Here is a 19,228-nt window from a genome sequence, read left to right as displayed (position 1 = left end):
TCCGCAGGAGGGGAGCAGGGAGAGCCTTAGCCAGGCACAAAAGGAGAGCCTAGGTTGGGAAGGAAGAGGGGATGTGGGGGGAGCCTAGTGAGTTGGAGAGAAGAGGGATGGAGACCACTAGTCGGGCTCAGGGAAGGCTCTGATCAGGACAGAAGAAAGAAGAAGAGGAAGAAGAAGAGGAGGAGGAGGAAGAGGAGGAGGAAGAGGAAGAGGAAGAAGAAGAAGAAGAAGAAGAAGAAGAAGAAGAAGAAGAAGAAGAAGAAGAAGAAGAAGAAGAAGAAGAAGAAGAAGAAGAAGAAAGGAAGCAGGTGCTTCTGAGAAGGGAACGTGCAAACAGCAAGCCGGACTTGGTGTCACACAGCATTACAAGGTGGCACTGTACGATCTTGAAAGGGGACATTGAGAGCCCATGCCAGGGGTCAGCAAACTTGTGTGGACAGCCAGTCAGTAAAGTCACAGTCACTGTTGAAGCTCCCCTAGGGAGACAGGCACTGTGTTCATGCTTAGCTGTGTTGTGGTGGCAGCTGACCAACCCCTGGGGTAGCATGGCTGGTGATACCTGGCCCATTGCAGGTGTCTGTGGCGTTGACATAAACCACTTCTCCTGTAGTTGCTTTTTTGTCAGAGTATTCTATCACAGCAACAGAAACGAAACTAAGACAGACAGAATTGCAGGTCTGAGTAGCTGTCGCCAATGGCGCACCGACATGTAGGCTCACACTATCTGAGGAGCAACAGGCTAATGTGGTGGTGCCCACTCAGGGCTCCAGGCCAGACAGAGTCTTGCAGGATCCTGAGAAAAACCACGTTCCTGGCATGAGCCCACAAGTGTGGGTGGAGCTCAGACCCCTGTGCTAATTGGACATGGGGGGCTGAGGAGAGAATCAGGGCTAGCATGTGACCCAGGATTGTCACTGGCTACAGGAAGTCTGAGGAGAAGTGGATGGCTCTGCTCAGCTCTTAGCCAGAGCTGTTCCTGGGCTCCTAGGGTGCAGGGAGTAGACAGAGGATACAGTGGTGTTCACAGTGCCTCAGCACCTGTCAGGGTGTGTGTGGAGCTGTGAGACTGAGGTTGTAGAAGGGGTGGGGTCTGTTTAGTTCCTTTCTGTCCCTGTGATAAAATACTGAGGGAGGACAACATGGGGAGGATAGGATTTATTTTGTTCATGTCCAGGTCATTATCCACCAATGAGAGCAGCGAGGGCAGGGACTTAGGGCGGGAACCATAAAGGCCACTGCTTGCTGTCTTGCTCTCTGGCTTACACTCAGGCCATACCTAACTGGCTTTCTTACACAACCTGGCACCAGTTGCCCAGGGAATGGCATTGCCTGAAATAGGCTGGTCTCTCTTATATGAGTAACGCCCCTCACAAACACACCCCAGCCCAGGTTCCCCCAGTCAGGTGACTAGGCTGTATCAAGCTGATGATCAAAGCTAATTAGGACAGAATCTAAGGGGCACTGGATGGAGAGTTGGTGGGACAAGAGACCCACAGAAGTCAGGGCTGGGGTGGAGAGGCAAACAGAACACTGTCTTGTAGGAATAAAGAACAGGTTGTCCTATACATAAGGCTTCTCAGTACCGTAGCATGAGCCACATGCTTCCAGGGTTACGCTGAGGGCACAGACCAAGACCAGGGACATGGGTGTGGTGTCATGGATTGAATTTTGTCACCCAAGATCTTGTTGTCATCTTAACCCTGCGTACCTTAGAGGATGACTTCATTTGAACAGATCTGTTAGAGATGCAGCCAGTGAGTTATGAGGACCAATCCTGGAGTTGGTTGGTGTCCTCTTACGAGGAGAAGAATTGGACATAGACACACATCGAGGGGAGACAGTTTGGAAACACTTGTGGGGAAGGCAGCCTGTGAGAGGAGGGAGGAGCATCTTGGCCTACAGAACAGTCAGAGAAAAGACACTAATTGTCCGAGGCCTTTCAGTGATCGTGACAGTCCCGGAAATGAGTGGGGCTTAGAATCAAGATGGCTCACTGTTTAAGAGCATGTTCTGTTCTCCAGAGGACCTTAGTCTCTGAGGCTCTTAGTTGAAGCACCCACATCAGGCAGCCCGGAACTGCCCGTGCTTCCTCTCCTAGGCCACCTGACTCCATCTTTTGACCTTTATACCATCCACACATACCCGGTACACACATTCTTACACACATAGACATAATTAAATAAAGCAAGTCATTCATACACACACACACACACACACACACACACACACACACACACACACACACACACACACACACACACATATTCCTAACTAGGGAAGTAGCCCATGCTGAATGGGGATTAAGCAGTGGCTTTTGAGTTGGCCACAGATCAATAATCATAGCTGCTGTATTCCCACACTGAATGCTTTCCGGTTTTTCACCTTTTAAAAATAAATGGTAGAAACATATTTAATCTAAAACTTAAAAAAGTAAAGGCTCTTTATAGTGGTAAAATTTACATGTTAAACAGCAGTGCAGTAAGATGGTCTTGTATAGCTTTAAATAGAAGAAATGGGAGAGTTTGCAGATTGCAAAACCCCTTTCCCCAGAACAGTCTTTCCAAGTCACTTTTTCTAAGTGGGTCACTGTGGCCAGTCTATCCAGTGACCGATCGATCATACTTAATCCCTAATTGTTCAGCCTACAGTCTCTGCATATCCACCCACTGAGCTCTGACCTCCCAAACAGAGCTCCATGCCCACTAAACTCCCATCCCCCAGCTTGTGTGTCCACCACACTTGGTTCTCAAGGGACGGGGTAGGGGTATAGCATTTTATATAAATATGTCTTAATTCAATGCCAATTAAAACTGGGAGACTCAAATCCTCCCAGAGACATCCTTCAGAGTGATGTTTAAATGACTGATACTGTGGACCCCGCCTGTCAGTGGTTAATTAATTCTCTCATTTGATTAGGCTTGCTTACCTTCTCTCACCCATGATGCCCACCCCACCCCACACACACACCCCACCTCCCCAACCCCCACCCCCATGGCACCAAGAGCAGGTCTTTTTTGCTGGACATGAGAGTACATCCAGCAGACCAGCAGGGGGCGCTCTAAGACTGCTTGAACTCTAGTCTCATTCAGCATGTCAGCAAAGATTAATCAGGTTTCTCTGAAACTGAGTACTTTAAAGAAAAAAGGAAAGAATAGAAAATATTTAACAACATGGGCAAAGTCGTAGAGACTTGGCTGGAGGATTTACCAGAAGCCTCTGGCATTACCTGGAATGTGTACAAACACGGATCTGAACCACATCCACACTTGCTGGGGTGGAAGTTTTAACCCTGGGGTTATTGCCAGAATGTGGTTTTCTCAGGATCCTGCAAGCTGCTGCTGCCTGACTGGGAGCCCTGAGTGGACACCACCAGATTAGGCTTGTTCCTCAGATAGTGTGTGCCTACACATCAGTGTGCCACTGTAGAGACGTCTACTCGGACCTACAATGCTGTGTCCGCTTTAGTTTCATTTCTGTTGCTGTGATAAAATTCCTTGACAAAGTCAGCTTTCAGGAGAAGTGGCTTGTGTCAGCTTCAGGTTGTAGCTCTAGGTAAATCCGTCACTGTGGGGAAGTCAAGGCAGCAGAACTGGAAGCAGCCGGCCACATCACATCCACAGACCAGGGCAGAGAGGTGAATACACACGAGGTCGTTGCTTGCCTGTGCCCAGCTTGATTTCTCTGCTCTCCTGCAGTTTAGGACCACACCCCAACCCCACATAGGGAATGTCGCTTCTCACAGCGAGCTAGGCTTCCCACAACCACGCCCTCAGGTGGAATCAATGTTCATGGTCCTCTTTGAGACTCTTCCTAGAAGAGTGTAGGTTGTGTCAAGTTGACAAAGCCATCACAGGGCCTCCTAGCAGCTTTGGGCATAATGGAGAAGTCAATGGTCTGAGGGCCACACCACTCCTCAAAAAGGGAAAAGCTAGATCAGGTTGGCTAACTGTGAAGCCACGTACTGTCAAGCCAAAGCCAGCCTCTCTTCAAATATAGATCTACACCAGTAACTGTTGACCCATTAATCTACACACTGTTCTCACAGTCCAGTGGCCAAAGGGAGTGGCTGCAGTGGTAACAATGTGGCTTCCAGTGCCTGGGCGCGTCACAGGAAAGCTGTCTGGTGTACAGTCCTGAAGCGCTCTCAGAGTACCATGGGGAACACTTAGACCAGCCAGCGCTTTGCCTCTGGCATGATGCTCTGAATCTTCTGGCTCCCTCCTCTCTTCTTCTGTGCAGACATCTGCCTCTGTCTTCTCCAGGACTCTGCTACCCTTCTGTCAGATGCCAGCAGGCACAAAGCCCGCCTGATTGTCTTGTCCTTGTCATCTTTCCTGTCTGCTACTCTGGGGTCATTACCACCATTCTTTCCCCATATTTGGAAAATGACTCTAAGTGGGTTTTTACCTGACCCCCCCACAGCAGAACTGACATCCCTCGTCCCTTCGTCTTCCAATACAAGATGGTTTTGTTTTGCCCACTTCCTACCTTCTGGCCTTCCTGTCCATTCCGGTATTCACTCTCGCCTGACCCTGACATGTCCCATTCTCCTGGGGGGTGATCCCTGCTGTAGTTCTCTGGGCTGCAGCCGTCTGTGTGCTTTTAGGACCTGAACCACAGGCAGACCCTGCCTTTCCTCTCACCGGTTACCGCATATCTCCACCAGGGTCTCCTTGCCTGGAGACACCTCACGCCAGCCTCTCACCTGAGACCCGCCTCTGTGTCCTCTGTATGGCTTTGTTGCCTTGTCAAGGTGTTTCCGACAGTGTTCTCCACCAGTGGCTTCCTGCTGTGTGAAAGAGTTGGGGTCTTTATGGTTCTGTTGCGGGTTCACATTTGGTGTTCCCCAGAGCCGCTGATGAAAGCTCTCACACATCAGAGCGAACTGCACAGCGTGGATTCATTCTTTCCTTGTTCCACAGACTGACTCTAAGGGGAAGCGCTGGCAGATGAGAGGGGACGGCAGACGGAGGTGTCCAATCTCTGCCCTCATCTCACCAGACTCCCTCCTGCGGTCGGTCTTTGCTGCCACCAGTCTTCGGGCCATTTCCACTTTATATGACCTTATGAGAGCTAACTATATTTGCTGAGACCATATTTCAAGCAATCTCACACTCAAGCTTCTCTCTTTATTTACTGTATGTGTGTTTTGTCTTTGTGTATGTCTGTTCACCATGTGCTCTGGTTTCTAATTGTTAGGCTGTGTAGTCTTTGGGAATGTGCTGTACTGGAACCTGTGTGTGTGTGTGTGTGTGTGTGTGTGTGTGTGTGTGTGTGTGTGTGTATCTGTGTGCGTGTATGTCTGTATGTATGTGTGTGTGTCTATGTGTGTGTGTGTCTGTGTATGTGTCTATGTGTCTTTGTGTATCTCTGTGTGTGTGTCTCTGTGTGTGTGTCTGTGTGTGTGTCTCTGTGTGTGTCTATGTATGTGTGTGTATCTATGTGTTTGTCTGTCTCTGTATGTGTGTGTCTGTGTGTCTCTGTGTGTGTCTGTGTGTGTGTGTGTGTCTGTGTGTCTGTATGTGTGTGTGTGTCTGTGTGTCTGTGTGTGTAATCCTGTGCATGACCGGCACAGAGCAGATGCCCAGGAACATGTTTGAGTCCACATCCCCGTGTCTTGGACAGTGTTGTTTAGCTGCTTGCCTGGATCTTTGTCTTAAATGAGGAAAGAGTTGCATCATAGAGGGAGGTTGTTCAAGGTCACCTCAAGGTCACCCCACTCTCCTTTCATACACAGGTCATGTAACTACAACCTTAAAAGTAAGAAGGCTGGGGGCTGGAGAGATGGCTCAGTGGTTAAGAGCGCCGACTGCTCTTCCAGAGGTCCTGAGTTCAATTCCCAGCAACCACATGGTGGCTCACAACCATCTGTAATGGGATCTGATGCCCTCTTCTGGTGTGTCTGAAGACAGCTACAGTGTGTTCATATACAAAATAAATAAATAAATCTTTAAAAAAAAAAAAGTAAGAAGGCTACAAGTTGCAGACAGAACAGCTGCTTGTCTTTCCTTGAAGGGTCTCACTGTCTTGGGAAGAGCACATTGCTGGCCAACTGGGACATTGCACCAAGGGGTGCAGTCAGAACCTTGAGTGATGCGCACCCAAGACCTAACAGAGCAGGCAGCACGGGCAAAGCTCTCTTCTCATGCAGACACCTTGGTTATTCTTAATTTGGCGGGGTTGGGGATTTAGCTCAGTGCTAGAGCGCTTGCCTAGGAAGCGCTAGGCCCTGGGTTCGGTCCCCAGCTCCGAAAAAAAGAAAAAAAAAAAGAAGAAGTGTGAACTTAATTTGGCAAAAGGATTGTGAAGGCTATAATTTGATGCTTTTTGGATTTGTATTTCAGTTGATTTGAGTTGACTGCCTTGTTGAAGCGTGCAGAATGGTTTCTGTATTTTTGATGGGGGTCGGAGAATTTAAGTCTGGGGGAAACCAGCAAACACAAGGCCTTGCTATACATTCCTGCAGAGGTAACGAGTACAAGGACACTTAGGAAAACTGTGAACACTTTCCATGTAACACCTTTAAACACTCATTTTCTAATTACAATGAACTGTGCTCTGCTGCCCACTGGGCCAGCTGCCACACTCCATGGTTGTGTTAGACAGATTGTGCATTTGTTACTTTAGGGGGAAAATTCAAGGTAAGCACTGTTATTCAAATAACCTCAAAACAACTATGACCCATAAAAATATTTCAGAAGCCTAAGTTAGAAATATTTCTGCCATGGGGCCAGAGAGATGGCTTAGAGGTTAAGAGCACTGGCTGCTCTTCCAGAGGTTCCTGAGTTCAATTCCCAGCAGCCACATGGTGGCTCACAACCATCTATCCTGAGATCTGGTGCCCTATTCTGGCCTGCATGCATACACACAGGCAGAATGCTGTATACATAATAAACAAATCTTTTGAGAGAGAGAGAGAGAGAGAGAGAGAGAGAGAGAGAGAGAGAGAGAGAGAGAAAGAGATCATTGATTGATTGATTGATTTCTGCCACCAGTGGTCTCCAAAGAAAAGTGTTTGGCTGTCTCAGGGTTGGAAGTCACATGGGCTTCAGTTCACTTTTATAAAGACAATCAGTAACCAGACCAGACCAGACCAGACCAGGATGGGTTGGATAGAGCCGGCTGTAAACTAACCCACCCTAGTGTAGTCCAGCAATGTCCAGCCTGCGGTGTGCCCCATTGCATGCCAGCTCTTTGCAAATCAGGCTATCTTTGAGAGACCCTGTCTTGTGCAAACCCCTAAGTACAGCCAAGTGGAGGGTGCTACAGGATTTGGGGCCACTGGGTTTCCTTCTCTGTTTCTTCTGCATCAGGGATTCTCAGGACAGCTCATGGGAGCTGCAGGATGTCTGAACAGATGATTTCCTATTTCCTGTTAATTTCCGCTAGAGTTTGACATTGGGCAAGGCTTCGTTACCCACAGAAGTCCCATTCTATCTGAATGGGGTGTGGTTCCCTCATCTCTGCCTTAGAACTGTAGCAGCTATCAAAACATCCACTGGACCTGGTTTCAGGGTTAATAACAAAAGCACATACAAGTTGGCTTTTCCAGATTTTGATAACTCTGTCAGCACAACCCATTTCCTTTGTAAGCCTGTACGTCTTGCTTCGTGCATTTAAAGACAAAAACAAGGGAAACATTATATCCGTGAAAACGAAGCACAGCCCAAGGAGTTCTGACAAAGCCAAGGGAACCATGAAGCCACAGTGTCTGCAGGGGTCATGGGCACTGGGGCGGGGTCTTCGAGCAGGAAGGAGAGTGGGTGTGGAAAAACTAGTGAGATCGAAACCAGAGCCTAAGCTTTTATACTTCACGGCAGTGTGTCAGTTGTTTGTATGCTGTGGAAGTGTAAGCTGTCCCCAGTGGAAAGCAGGCAGGGTTCCTAGGAATGTCCACAGGGCCTTTGCAGCCTCAGTTTCCTGCCAAAGGTACAGTTCAGGGCTGCACAGGTCCTGCCTACTCCTACGTGTGTTCAAGGACGGGATATCGTGTCCAGTCAGAATGACCCTGCCTGGTGTCACTACAGTGAACTGTAAAACTAGAACAATGTCACGAAATGCTGTGTAGGGCATGTAGAGGAGTTGTAGCTGTGTGTGTGTGTGTGTGTGTGTGTGTGTGTGTGTGGTATGTGTATGTGTGTGTGGTGTGTGTGTGTGTGTGTGTGTGTGTGTGTGTGTGTGTGATAGTCTAACTGGGTCACTTCACAGCTTTGGGATTTGGAGGAGGAAACCACTTCCAGCATCCCCTCCCCCTTCAGACAAGAATGATCCTCACAGGCTCATGGGTAGATGGATGGACTAAAAGGAGGCCCTGTTGTTGGGATTTCCTGGTGATCTCCAGTGTTTTTGACAGGCCAGGCAGTGGCCATGTTTAGCTTCTTTTCCTGAGCAACCCAGTTTCATCTTTAGGATGCCTGTATCACATGACCACTTCATGAGGGAAACTGAGGGTCAGAGGCTCCAAAACCTCACTGCCCAAGCCGCCAGGTGGAGCTCTAGTGGAACTCAGTGCTGCGATCTTCCCGAGCTTCTAGTTGGACTAGTTCCAGATCACCCTTCACTGTCTGACATCCGAGTCCCCTCTGGCCTGCTCTGTATGTCCACCAATCCCGGTGCCTCCCTGTGATTCTGTTACTGTGCTGACGCGTCTCTGCACGGGACACTGTCCAACCGTGAGTGACGGTCAGCGGGGAGGGTTCCTCCCTCCATCCCTCCCTCCCTCCACATCCTGTAGGTCCTTATTCCAACTGCTTTACAGGCTAATTACTAGACCACCGAAGCCAGAGTTTGTCATAATGTTTCTTTGGCATTTTCCCAGTTTCCAAGAAGAATAAAGCAAAACAAAAAACTAGGGCTTTAAACCAGAACAAATGAAAGGAAGAAGCCAGCGAAGGCCACTGTGACATCTACCTGTTCCTTAATTGGAGCTGTGATGAGGAGCCATTCTGCAGGACAGGAGAGTGTATTATTTTTCTTCTTCTGTGATTAGAAGGAAATACTATTTGTCTCCATGTAGTCACCACTTCCTTCCAGTTAATGTCTACTGAATGGGAAAGGGTCAACTCTGGGTCAGATATCTGCAGCCAGCAAGCTAGTGCCCATGAGTGACGTGGGAAGGCTCATTTGTCCCCGAAATGAGGGCAAGTGCGGCTCCTGCAGAGGCAGGAAGCCTCCAGGGAAGCTGATGGTGGCTGTTCCTGCTGCTCTGAGAGGAGGTGCTCACGTGACTGACCCTTGCTTTTCAGTTCTTCCCCTACATCCTGCTACTGTTTGCCATACTCCTGTACCTGCCCGCTCTGTTCTGGCGCTTTGCGGCGGCTCCACACCTCTGCTCCGACCTGAAGTTTATCATGGAGGAGCTTGACAAAGTCTACAACCGCGCCATCAAGGCTGCCAAGAGTGCTCGTGATTTGGACCTGAGAGATGGACCTGGACCTCCAGGAGTGACTGAGAATGTGGGGCAGAGGTAACGGCTCCAGAGGGCCGCCCGTGGCCACCCCAGGATCAGTCCCCTGCCCCTTTTCCTGCTGTGCTGGCCCAGGGTGCTTATGGTGGGGTAGAGAAGGGTAGGTAGAGTGTCAACCATCAACTGACCAGACCCTGCTCTCCTCAGACCTCACTGACCTCAGGTCATTTCCCTGTCCTGTCTCATCCTTTGAAAAGTGGCTCTCACAGAGGTGACAGGTGGAAGTCTCACCTATAGCTTGCTTGCTTTGATCTCCTATAATGGGAAAGCACAGAGGATTCTGAGGCAGCTAAGCAGGTAGAAAGGATGAGAGGTGGATCCAATGGGTGGAGGCCCTGCTTTCTCATATTCTTCCTCAGGTTCCGTCATTGCTAGTAGTAACAACAGTAGCAACAGCTGTCTTATTTCTAAAATTACCTGCTGTATTCTTGCCTTAGAATTTCTGTTGCTGTGATAAAACTCCATGACCAAAAGCATCTCGAAGGGGAAAGCTCTATTTTAGCTAACTGTCCAACATTACAATCCATTATTGAAAGAAATCAGGGGAAGAACTGTGAGAGCCGGAGACACTAATTATGGCATTATGGGTACTCTCAATGTCCTACCTTCCCTGTTAGAATCAAATGTGCCTTGTTTGGGCTGAAGATTTTTTTTTACTTTATTTTTCACGTTAGTGGGAGATTGTGGTTTAAAAACAATGATAAGCCAGCATCTGTTTGCCCCATTTTCTTTCGATAATGGACTGTAATCTTGAAAAGCAGTTCTCTTTTTAGTTAGCTAAAATAAATCTTTCCCCTTCGAGCTGCTTTTGCAGCAGGAGCAGGACAAGTAGGGCGGGACTCCGGAGGCAGGATCTGATGCCCAGGCCCTGGGGAAGTGCCACTTACTGGCTTGCTCTTGGTTTAGCATGCTTCCTTACAGCACCTAGGATCGCCAGTCCAGGGATGACCCTGCCCACAGTGACCTGGGCCTCCCACATCAATCATCAGTCCAGAAAAACACAACACAGATCTGTCAATAGGCCAGCCTGGTGGGAACCTTCTCTCCATGGAGGTCCCCGCTTGTAAAACGACTCTAGTGTGGGTCAGGGTGACCTAAAACTAGCTGTCACAATTCCAGACACTGGGTTTGAGTGCAAAATTTTTTTTTTTTTAAGATTCATTTATTTATTATATATAAGTACACTGTAGCTGTCTTCAGACACACCAGAAGAGGGCATCAGATCCCATTACGGATAGTTGTGAGCCACCATGTGGTTGCTTGGATTTGAACTCAGGACCTCTGGAAGAGCAGTCAGTGCTCTTAACCCCTGAGCCATCTCGCCAGCCCTGAGTGCAAGATTATTAAGTAAATGCATCTATTTGCCTCTTTTTCACCCTTTTATTTGTAGGCAATAGATAAACGCTGTTCTGTAGTCTCTTGTGAGAGAGCCAGGGACCGGAACTATGCCATTTGGGTCGACTGAGTGTCCTCCACCCTCCCTGGGAGAAGCGTGTGTTCCACATGGGTTAGAGATTTCTTTACTGTTCTCCACACTTAGTGGGAGATTGCCATTTAAAAACAATAATAGACCACTAGCTGCTCTTTGGGATCTGATAAATTTACTTAACAAACATTGATCAGTGGGTACCAGGCATTGCCCTAAAGATTATTAAGTATTAAACTCACATTTAATCGAGCAGACCGTTTAAAATCTTAAAAGGGGCCTGGAGAGATGGCTTAGCAGATAAGGGCCTTGCCACTTGTGCGGAGGCCGGAGTGTTGGTTTTGGGGCGTCTGGCATCCTCTTCCGTCCCCGGAGGGCACTGCACACTTGCAGGCAAAGCGCTGGTATAAAACGTTAAATGTTTAAAATATTTAAGGAAAAAAAGGTTTCGTTTGTTTGTTTGCCTTGGTTTTTTGAGGCAGGGTTTCTCCTCGTAGCTCTGGCTGTCCTCTGTAGACCAGGCTGGCCTCAGACGGAGAGATCCTCCTGCCTCCACCTCCCCCGTGCTGGGATTCAGGGCGAGCATCAGTGAGAAGAGGCTTTACGCCTGGCTCCCTTCCCTAGCACGCGGATGAAGTTGTAGTCAATGTTTGAAGTTTTCATTGTGACACTGCTGAGTGTGTCCGTGCCTCTCACATTTGGTGAGACTGGCGAGGGTCTGAGTGATCTTTATTTGTTTTGTTTTCTAGTCTGTGGGAGATATCCGAAAGCCACTTCAAGTACCCGATCGTGGAGCAGTACTTGAAGACGAAGAAGAACTCCAGTCACCTAATCATGAAATACATTAGCTGCCGGCTGGTGACCTTTGCGGTGGTACTGCTGGCTTGCATCTACTTGAGCTACTACTTCAGCCTCTCCTCGCTCTCCGACGAGTTTCTGTGTAGCATCAAGTCGGGCGTCCTGAGGAACGACAGCACCATCCCCGATAGCTTCCAGTGCAAGCTCATCGCGGTCGGCATCTTCCAGCTGCTCAGCCTCATTAACCTCCTAGTGTACGCCCTGCTGGTCCCCGTGGTCATCTACACGCTCTTTGTCCCGTTCCGGCAGAAGACGGACGTCCTCAAGGTATACGAGATCCTGCCCACCTTCGATGTTCTACATTTCAAGTCTGAAGGCTACAACGACTTGAGCCTCTACAACCTTTTTCTGGAAGAGAACATAAGTGAGCTCAAATCGTACAAGTGTCTTAAGGTGCTGGAGAACATTAAGAGCAATGGGCAGGGCATCGACCCCATGTTACTTCTGACAAACCTAGGCATGATTAAGATGGACGTCATTGATGGAAAAGTCCCCATGTCCCTACAGACCAAGGGAGAGGACCAGGGCAGCCAGAGAATGGACTTCAAAGGTAGGCTTGGCTCTCTGGGCAGGCAGACCTGTTCAGGAGTCTGGGTGGTCTTTGCCCTGCCTGGCTCTTGAACCCTTGCCCCAGGGTTGTCCTGGGGGAGCTCAAGACTGCAAGGATACAGGAACAAATTGGTGTTAGCCGTTTCTAAAGGAGGATGACTCTGTCCTCCTCTCCCGGTCTTCCTCTCAGCCTGTTCTAGTTGCTCTGTCTATGTTTGTGTACGGTCTTACACTCTGCTTGTTTCTAGCACCCCCGGTCTTTGTCTTGTCCTCCTGTCTGTATGTCTCGTCTCTTTGTCCTTCTCTGTTATTTTTCCTTTGACATTTCCATATGTGTTTACAGTGTATCCTGATCATATCCAGCTTCCCCCGTGTGTGCACTCCACCTCTCTGTACCCCCATATTTCCCATGCCCACCTTCATACAGCCTGTATGCTCTGTAACCCACGGGGTTCTGCTAGTGCCACCTGTGGGGATGCTGGCTGACCGTGTTGGCTCTGTCTTGTGAGTCCATGAGCATCAGGCCATGCTGTGTTCAGAAGCCAGCCTTCTCCCCTCCCCGTTGCTCTGACATCATTTCCTCTTCATGGACGTTCCCTGAGCCTTGACTTAGAGGATGGGGGTTGGAATAGAGGTCCCATTTAAGGCAGCTACTTCACTTGCTCTCGGCACTTGAACCAGTCCTGAGTCTCTGTGTTAACCGCCGCCCACTGCAGAAGGGGGTTCTCTGACTGAGGGCAGGACGGATCTCTGAGGACAAACACATTTAGAAGGGAATTCAACCACATGTCCACTTAGCAAAGCAACAGGAGCAGGTTCTCCTCTAGAACCTAGGACCTCTTGACCTGTGGGCTTTGGGCCATGTTTACTGTACAGGTGGGACTTTTCTTCTGTGGAGCAGGCCACAGAAGCCACATATAGCCAAAGAATGGCTCCCAAAGTCACTCTCTGACTCTCTTACTTAGAAGAGGGGGTTACTGACTTCTTGACCTAACTTTGGGACTTCAGACTCAGACGCAGCCATGGTAAAGGATGTGTCTGAGAAGTCCCCTCCCTCACAGTGGGTTGATACCAGTGCTTCCTGCTATTCCTCCCTTATAAATAATGGTTTTAATTTTGACAGATTTGGACCTGAGCAGCGAGACGGCAGCGAACAATGGGGAGAAGAACTCTCGCCAGCGACTTCTGAATTCATCCTGCTAATGGTTTCATTCTTGAATTTCAAGCCTGTGACTCCTGTGGCTGACCCACCCCTGTTGGAACCGTAGCTAGTTTGCAGTATATGTTTTTGGTATCGATGTGGTGTGTGTCCTAAGACATAATGGCCCACAGCGTTATGGAAGAATAGCTAGGAACGTCCTTCAAGACTAAATATGGAAACGAGTAAGTGCTTTGTCTAAAGCCCTCGTCGGAGGGCTATTAAGAGAGAGCACAGAGCCTTCTAGAGCCCCAGAGAAGCACCGTTCTGGACTGGCAGTGCTGGGAGACCTGGAGCTTCTAGAGAACAAGCACTTTGTTTTGTGAGATAATAATAAACCTGTCAGGATGTAATTTAATAACCCCTTCTGTGTGCCCTTTCTGACTGTTGGACAAGAAGAGCATTCACTGGCCTACCAGGGAAATCGACCTGTTCGAGTGCAGCTGTGCCCTAAATTGGGTGTGACCTGCCGTTTGACCTCAGCACGGACAGCAGCCTGAGGCAGTGCTGACTAAACCCCAGCTATGGAGCCAGAGTCATGCCATGGTGACTCTCAGAAGGAAGGCTTGAGAAACCTTCCCAGTGGGAAACCTGAGTTTAGATACCTGAGGCAGGAGAACGGGATTTTACTGACGCCCATGTGAGGCACACTTTGTCCAATGAGGGCAGAACACGGAACTGACCTAGCAGTGGCCTTGGCCATTTGTTTAGATCAGATTGATTAAATTTAAGCCCAACTTTTAAAATTGCACATTGATTTATATAATCGAAGTCATTTGAGAAGAGCATTCCAGCACTGATAAGGGTTTTGGAGTAAGTCGTACAGTGGGAGGTTAGAACAGACTCTGGCATTGCTTTGTTTTGTTTGCATTGCTTTGTTTTGTTTTGTGACACGGTCCCCTGCCTCTTCATAGCTCAGCCTGCCCTCAGGGTCTTCCTTCCCTCACTCTTCCAAGCTGACCCAGAATTCGTTAAAACCTGATTACATTCTGACCACATGAGTGTGTTACATGTTCGCAGTTTATATAGAAATCTTTAGTCTTCACACCTTCCCAGTTTTACCAGGTTTAAAGGGAAGTCCTCAGGAACCTCCCAGTTTACTTTGGGTCAATCATAGGAACAATTGTTTACCTAATCTAATGGCTTTTGGTGAAATCGGAAGTTACGTTAAGTGGTTGTCTGCCTTTGGGGGTGTACAGAAAAGCAGGCTTTGCTTATACTTTCTACGTTGGGAAGTGAATATCAGGAGTGCGCTGGGTGCTTTGATTGGCACTGTCCCACGATATTTCTCCCTGTTGCGTTATGGTATGACGGAGAAGTGGTAACTAAGAAACTGGTTTTGTATATTTTTACATTGCCATGTCTGAGACATTCCATTACAGTTCTCTCTGTGTGTGTGTGTGTGTGTGTGTGTGTGTGTGTGTGTGTGTGTGTGGTTTATCTTTTTTTTAACTTCGAAATGACCTTTAAAATATTTTTTTAGCATATAGATTTTTCTTTTCAAAAAGCTCCGTCTTTTTGTAGCATATACCTATAACGTGTACTTGAAGGCAGTAAAAAACGATGTTTTATTTTAGAAGACCAGGAATGGTCTGAGCTAATCCTGCGCAACCTTTGGTCGGAATGTGCTTGGGGACCTCAACCTCTGTTTCATTTGGCCCTCCTATTCTCACCCAGAGCTCCGAGAGGACCCACAGCATCCCGGGCATCACACCTGGTACTAGCTGTGACAAATGAACAGGCAGGTCCTCTTTTGAGGGCACCAGAGCGTAGCAACAGGTAGTAAAGACCTAGATGATCACTAAAAAACCATAGATAGCCACAGGAAAGATCCTTCCAAAAATCCCTCTGTAGTGTTGGGAGGAGCCACGATGTCTGGTCCCCCTGTCCGGAGTCCCACAGATGGTGATTTATGGGGTCTGGTATTTTCATAGAGGCCAATGACTATTTCAGCCGTAAAGGCTCTCTGAGTTGAAGTTTAGATAAAGCTATATCAGTGGTTTTGAGCAGTTGGCTTAGTCGGCTTCTCTCCTTTCCAGGACATAAGGAGAAGCCTGTGGGGTGCGGCCCACGGTGCTGTAGTCGAGTTTATAGCTCCAAGGGGCCGTATTGGGATGCCCAGCAGTACCCTTCTGTCTGGTGACCCGAAAGCTGAGAGCACTTCTCTAGTGATGATGGTAGGAATTACTTTGTAAGCACTCTTCCTTTTCTTACGGACATACACAGACCCTAAATGACCACCCTGGGGCCACTAACCTTGTTTCCAGTCTTAGGGAAGTACTTCTTTCCTTAGTGGACTCCTGAGGCCTGCAAACCGGAGCCACACAGCGGCGTGGCAGTGAATAGTACAGATCATTCTGGAAGCAGGGTTCTGGCACATTTGCAGCCTACCAAGGGACACATAGTAGAGGCCCTCCAGCTCTGGGCGGGGGCTACTTTTAAAGCTACCAACACGTATTTTGTTGCAGCTCGTGCTTGCCGAAGTGTGAGCCCCACACTGAGTGGGGTGTACCTTGCCCTCGAGAAGGCTCTTGCCCTCTGCTTGAGACTTGGCGTAATTGGGTCATGTTTACACACTTCCTGAGAGAATGCTGCCTTCTTGTTAGTCACCTTCTCTGGAGTCAGACTCAGCAGTCAGTCAGGGAGGCCGGCAGCCTGTGCGACTAGGCAGCCAGCATTGGTTCTGTTTTCTCTGGAGCCATGAGGCTAACCCTTTCCTGTCTGGTCCCTGCTCTCCCTCTCCGGCGTGTCAGGAGGAAGGGGACAACATACCACTTACAGGGCATCATCCTGCTTCCCGGTGGCCGTGTTAGGGGCTCCACACTCCCATGTGTTTTTTGCATGTATGTTTTCACATATGACATACCCAAAACCCAGACCCTGTGACTTTGTTCCTGTGAAAGACGGGTGTCTACACCTCTCCTGATCCGCATCCTGCCTGGTTTAATCTGTATGTGTCAGAGCAGCGCAAATAGATCTACAAAGGTCAGGAGCTCTGATTTGCTGCTGTGTCACCAACTCTTAAGTCAGCTGAGACACCCCATGCCCTCTGTAAACGCAGGCAGAGTGAGCAAGCAGGGGAAACAGCAGGGAGGCCTGCTCCTTGGCATTTAGGATCTGATTTAAAAGGCACTGGTCTGCTGCAGGAGGAGGATGGTGGGAAGGCTCAGAAGGGAGCTCATAGCCTTTCCTGTGAGCAGTGGCTGAGTCTCAGCTTTTGATGTGGGATGAGTCACAACCACTTTCCAAGTTCAGCATGAGTTCAAGGCTCTCTTGCGGTGACGGTGACGAGGGAAGTGGGTGTCTTAAGGCCCTGGTCTCAGCAGTGCAGAATAAACCTCTTAAAGGAGCTGCGGCTAGAACGTGCAATTACCAATTAATGTTTTGTCTGCAGGCACTGGAGATGAACGGCTCCTTTGGGGCAATCACTGGCATTTTAGCCTTATTTCTCGTAAGAACAGTGAAAGCCTCTTAGAAGATTGACAGGGATGCTATTGTGTCAAATGTGGAATATAATAAGTGCTAATTCGTAGTTGGTTTTCCTGCCTGCATTAAATTAGATGTATTGTGTTTCTGGGTCCCTTTTTAGCTGTGAAATTAGTTGTCACTGAAGCATGTAGATTTTAATCAGTCATTGTTCTTAGGTTCCCGAAACCACAAAGTTTCGTGTGTCTTGAGGCACTTTCTTCCTTGCCCAACCACGGGAGAAAACAGTGGGATTCTGCAGTGTGATAAGTGCTCCCTAGGAAAACGGACACAATCAGTTCCACTTTTTCACAAGTTGGCCTTTTAAAAACATCATGGTTACAGTGTGCAGGCATTCAGTATAGTGATGCTCTGTGTGTAAGTTAAATCCCCTCTCCCTCCTTCCCTCCCTCCTCTGGTGGTGTGATGGTGGTGTGTATGTGTGTGTTTGACACAGGGTTTCTCTGTGTAGCTCTGGTTACAGAATTCTTCTGTTGTTTTCGTTGTTATTGTTTCGAGACAAGGTTTCTCTGTGTAGCCCTGGCTATTCTGGAACTCTCCACATAGACTGGACTGGCCTCAAACTCAGAGATCCACTTGGCTCTGCATCCTTAGGTGCTGGGACTAAAGGCATGTGCCTGGCTAAGTTAAATTTCTAATGATTACTAATGATTCTTTTTTTTTTTTTTTTTTTTTTTTTGCTGTGTCATTTGGTGAAAAAATCCGAGCTGATGAAGAACAGCTTTAAACACTTAAGTTCATCTTCAGTTTCGTTCCACAAAGTCCAGAGACCAAATGATGGTGTCAAAATAACCTTGTAAAGAACATGTCTGAAAGCTTATCACACTGCTGAACTTGGTGCTTCCACGGGAGGTGCTTGGAACTCAGTGCTTCCACAGGAGGTGCTTGGAACTCAGTGCTTCCATGGGAGGTGCTTGGAGCTTGGTGCTTCATGGAAGGTGCTTGGAACTCAGTGCTTCCATGGGAGGTGCTTGACCACACACACAGACATTTCTCTAAAGAGGCTGTTGTGTCTGCAGACAACAGCAAATGGTGCTTCAGTACTGTGCTATGTTTCTCTAAATAAAACTTTCTAAGTAACAGAGTCGAGTCATCATCTTTCTCGCCATCTTCAGGAGTCGCTTCACTGAAGATGGAGCCAGAGGATGAGGTTTGAAATGCACAGGGCTCATCCCTGCCTGGAAATGGGTGACTTTCAGGAGCTTCCATGATGTTTGCTAATGACTGTCCAGCCGGCAGTAAATGAGGGAGGTCCTTGATGAGAGGCCTACAGGTCGGTGTTTGTAAAGTGTACTGTCTGGTAGGGAGCTGTTTGGACCATGTGCTCATGGACAGGATTGGACCTGCTTACCTCTGCTGAAGGAGAGAACACTTCTGCTATAGAAATTAATACATCTCATGGGTTTAGTCATCCACAGGCACACCTCGTTAGAACTTAGCAGAGTTCCTAGCAGGTGCTAAGCCCTCTGAATGCTTCCGGGTCCCCAGCTGTTCCCCAGGGATCAGGATGTTTCTATTGCTCCGCCACAAGTAACTGCATGAAAGCTCAAAGCATCCACTGCTGATCTTCAAGTTTCCAGAGTCAGGAGTTTGGACAGAGCTTAGCCAGGCTCTCAGCTCAGGGTCTCAGTGTGCAGTCTGGGAGGGTGACAGGTCGCGTCACCTGGAAGAGGCTGAGCTAGAGAAACTGCTGACTAGTCTCTAGCCAGCTGCCACCTGCTGCTCATCTTCAGGCTTGTGGCCCAGGTCCCTCCCCCTCTCTGAAGTAGCCACATGCTCTATTCTGTAATGGCCTTTCAGTCATGGATACTGTCCTGTCTTCTCCTTCCTAATCAACAATCAGCTCTAACTAATACCTCCTGCAGGATATCCTCCCACTTTCTCAGTAACCTCTGCTGACGCCTGTCCCTCTCACCATCCAGATAAACGCAGGAAGCAGGTTGGTTCCTTGTCCCTGTACTCCATTATCTGGTCCAATGCAAGGGTTGTTTGCCTGACAGCTTACTGTGAGCCCTGAGATTGCTAGGTGCCGAGGGGAGCACGGATCAGACGGGGAGCACGGACCAGATGGGGAGGACGGATCAGACGGGGAGCACGGACCAGATGGGGAGGACGGATCAGACGGGGAGCACGAACCAGATGGGGAGGACGGGTTAGTCGGGGAGTACGGACCAGACGGGGAGCACGGACCAGATGGGGAGGACGTATCAGACGGGGACCACGGACCAGATGGGGAGGACGGATC

General features: G+C 48.7%; 1 protein-coding gene and 1 long non-coding RNA gene across 5 annotated transcripts in view; one reads left to right on the top strand and one right to left on the bottom strand.

Annotated features, from left to right (window-relative positions):
* The window catches only part of Panx1 (Pannexin 1), a 42,226-nt gene extending 24,161 nt beyond the window's left edge, over positions 1–18,065 (top strand). The window contains 3 exon segments of one of the 4 annotated variants that reach the window (NM_001270549.1): positions 9,246–9,466; positions 11,642–12,017; positions 13,423–14,243. In NM_001270549.1, coding sequence (NP_001257478.1) covers positions 9,246–9,466; positions 11,642–12,017; positions 13,423–13,434 — 609 coding nt within the window. In that variant the 3' untranslated portion in view covers positions 13,435–14,243. 4 annotated transcript variants of the gene reach the window in all.
* Positions 10,607–15,879, bottom strand: LOC148003956 (uncharacterized). Its single transcript, XR_015627523.1, has 2 exons — positions 15,754–15,879; positions 10,607–12,098 (listed from the first exon to the last, which is right to left on the bottom strand). It is a non-coding gene; the product is annotated as an uncharacterized LOC148003956 (long non-coding RNA).
* Positions 18,066–19,228: the final 1,163 nt, after the last annotated feature.

The sequence above is a fragment of the Rattus norvegicus genome, chromosome 8, assembly GCF_021556685.1.
Source record: "Rattus norvegicus strain SHRSP/BbbUtx chromosome 8, alternate assembly SHRSP_T2T, whole genome shotgun sequence".
Taxonomy (NCBI): domain Eukaryota; kingdom Metazoa; phylum Chordata; class Mammalia; order Rodentia; family Muridae; genus Rattus; species Rattus norvegicus.
This window is presented reverse-complemented; position numbering and strand designations above follow the sequence as displayed.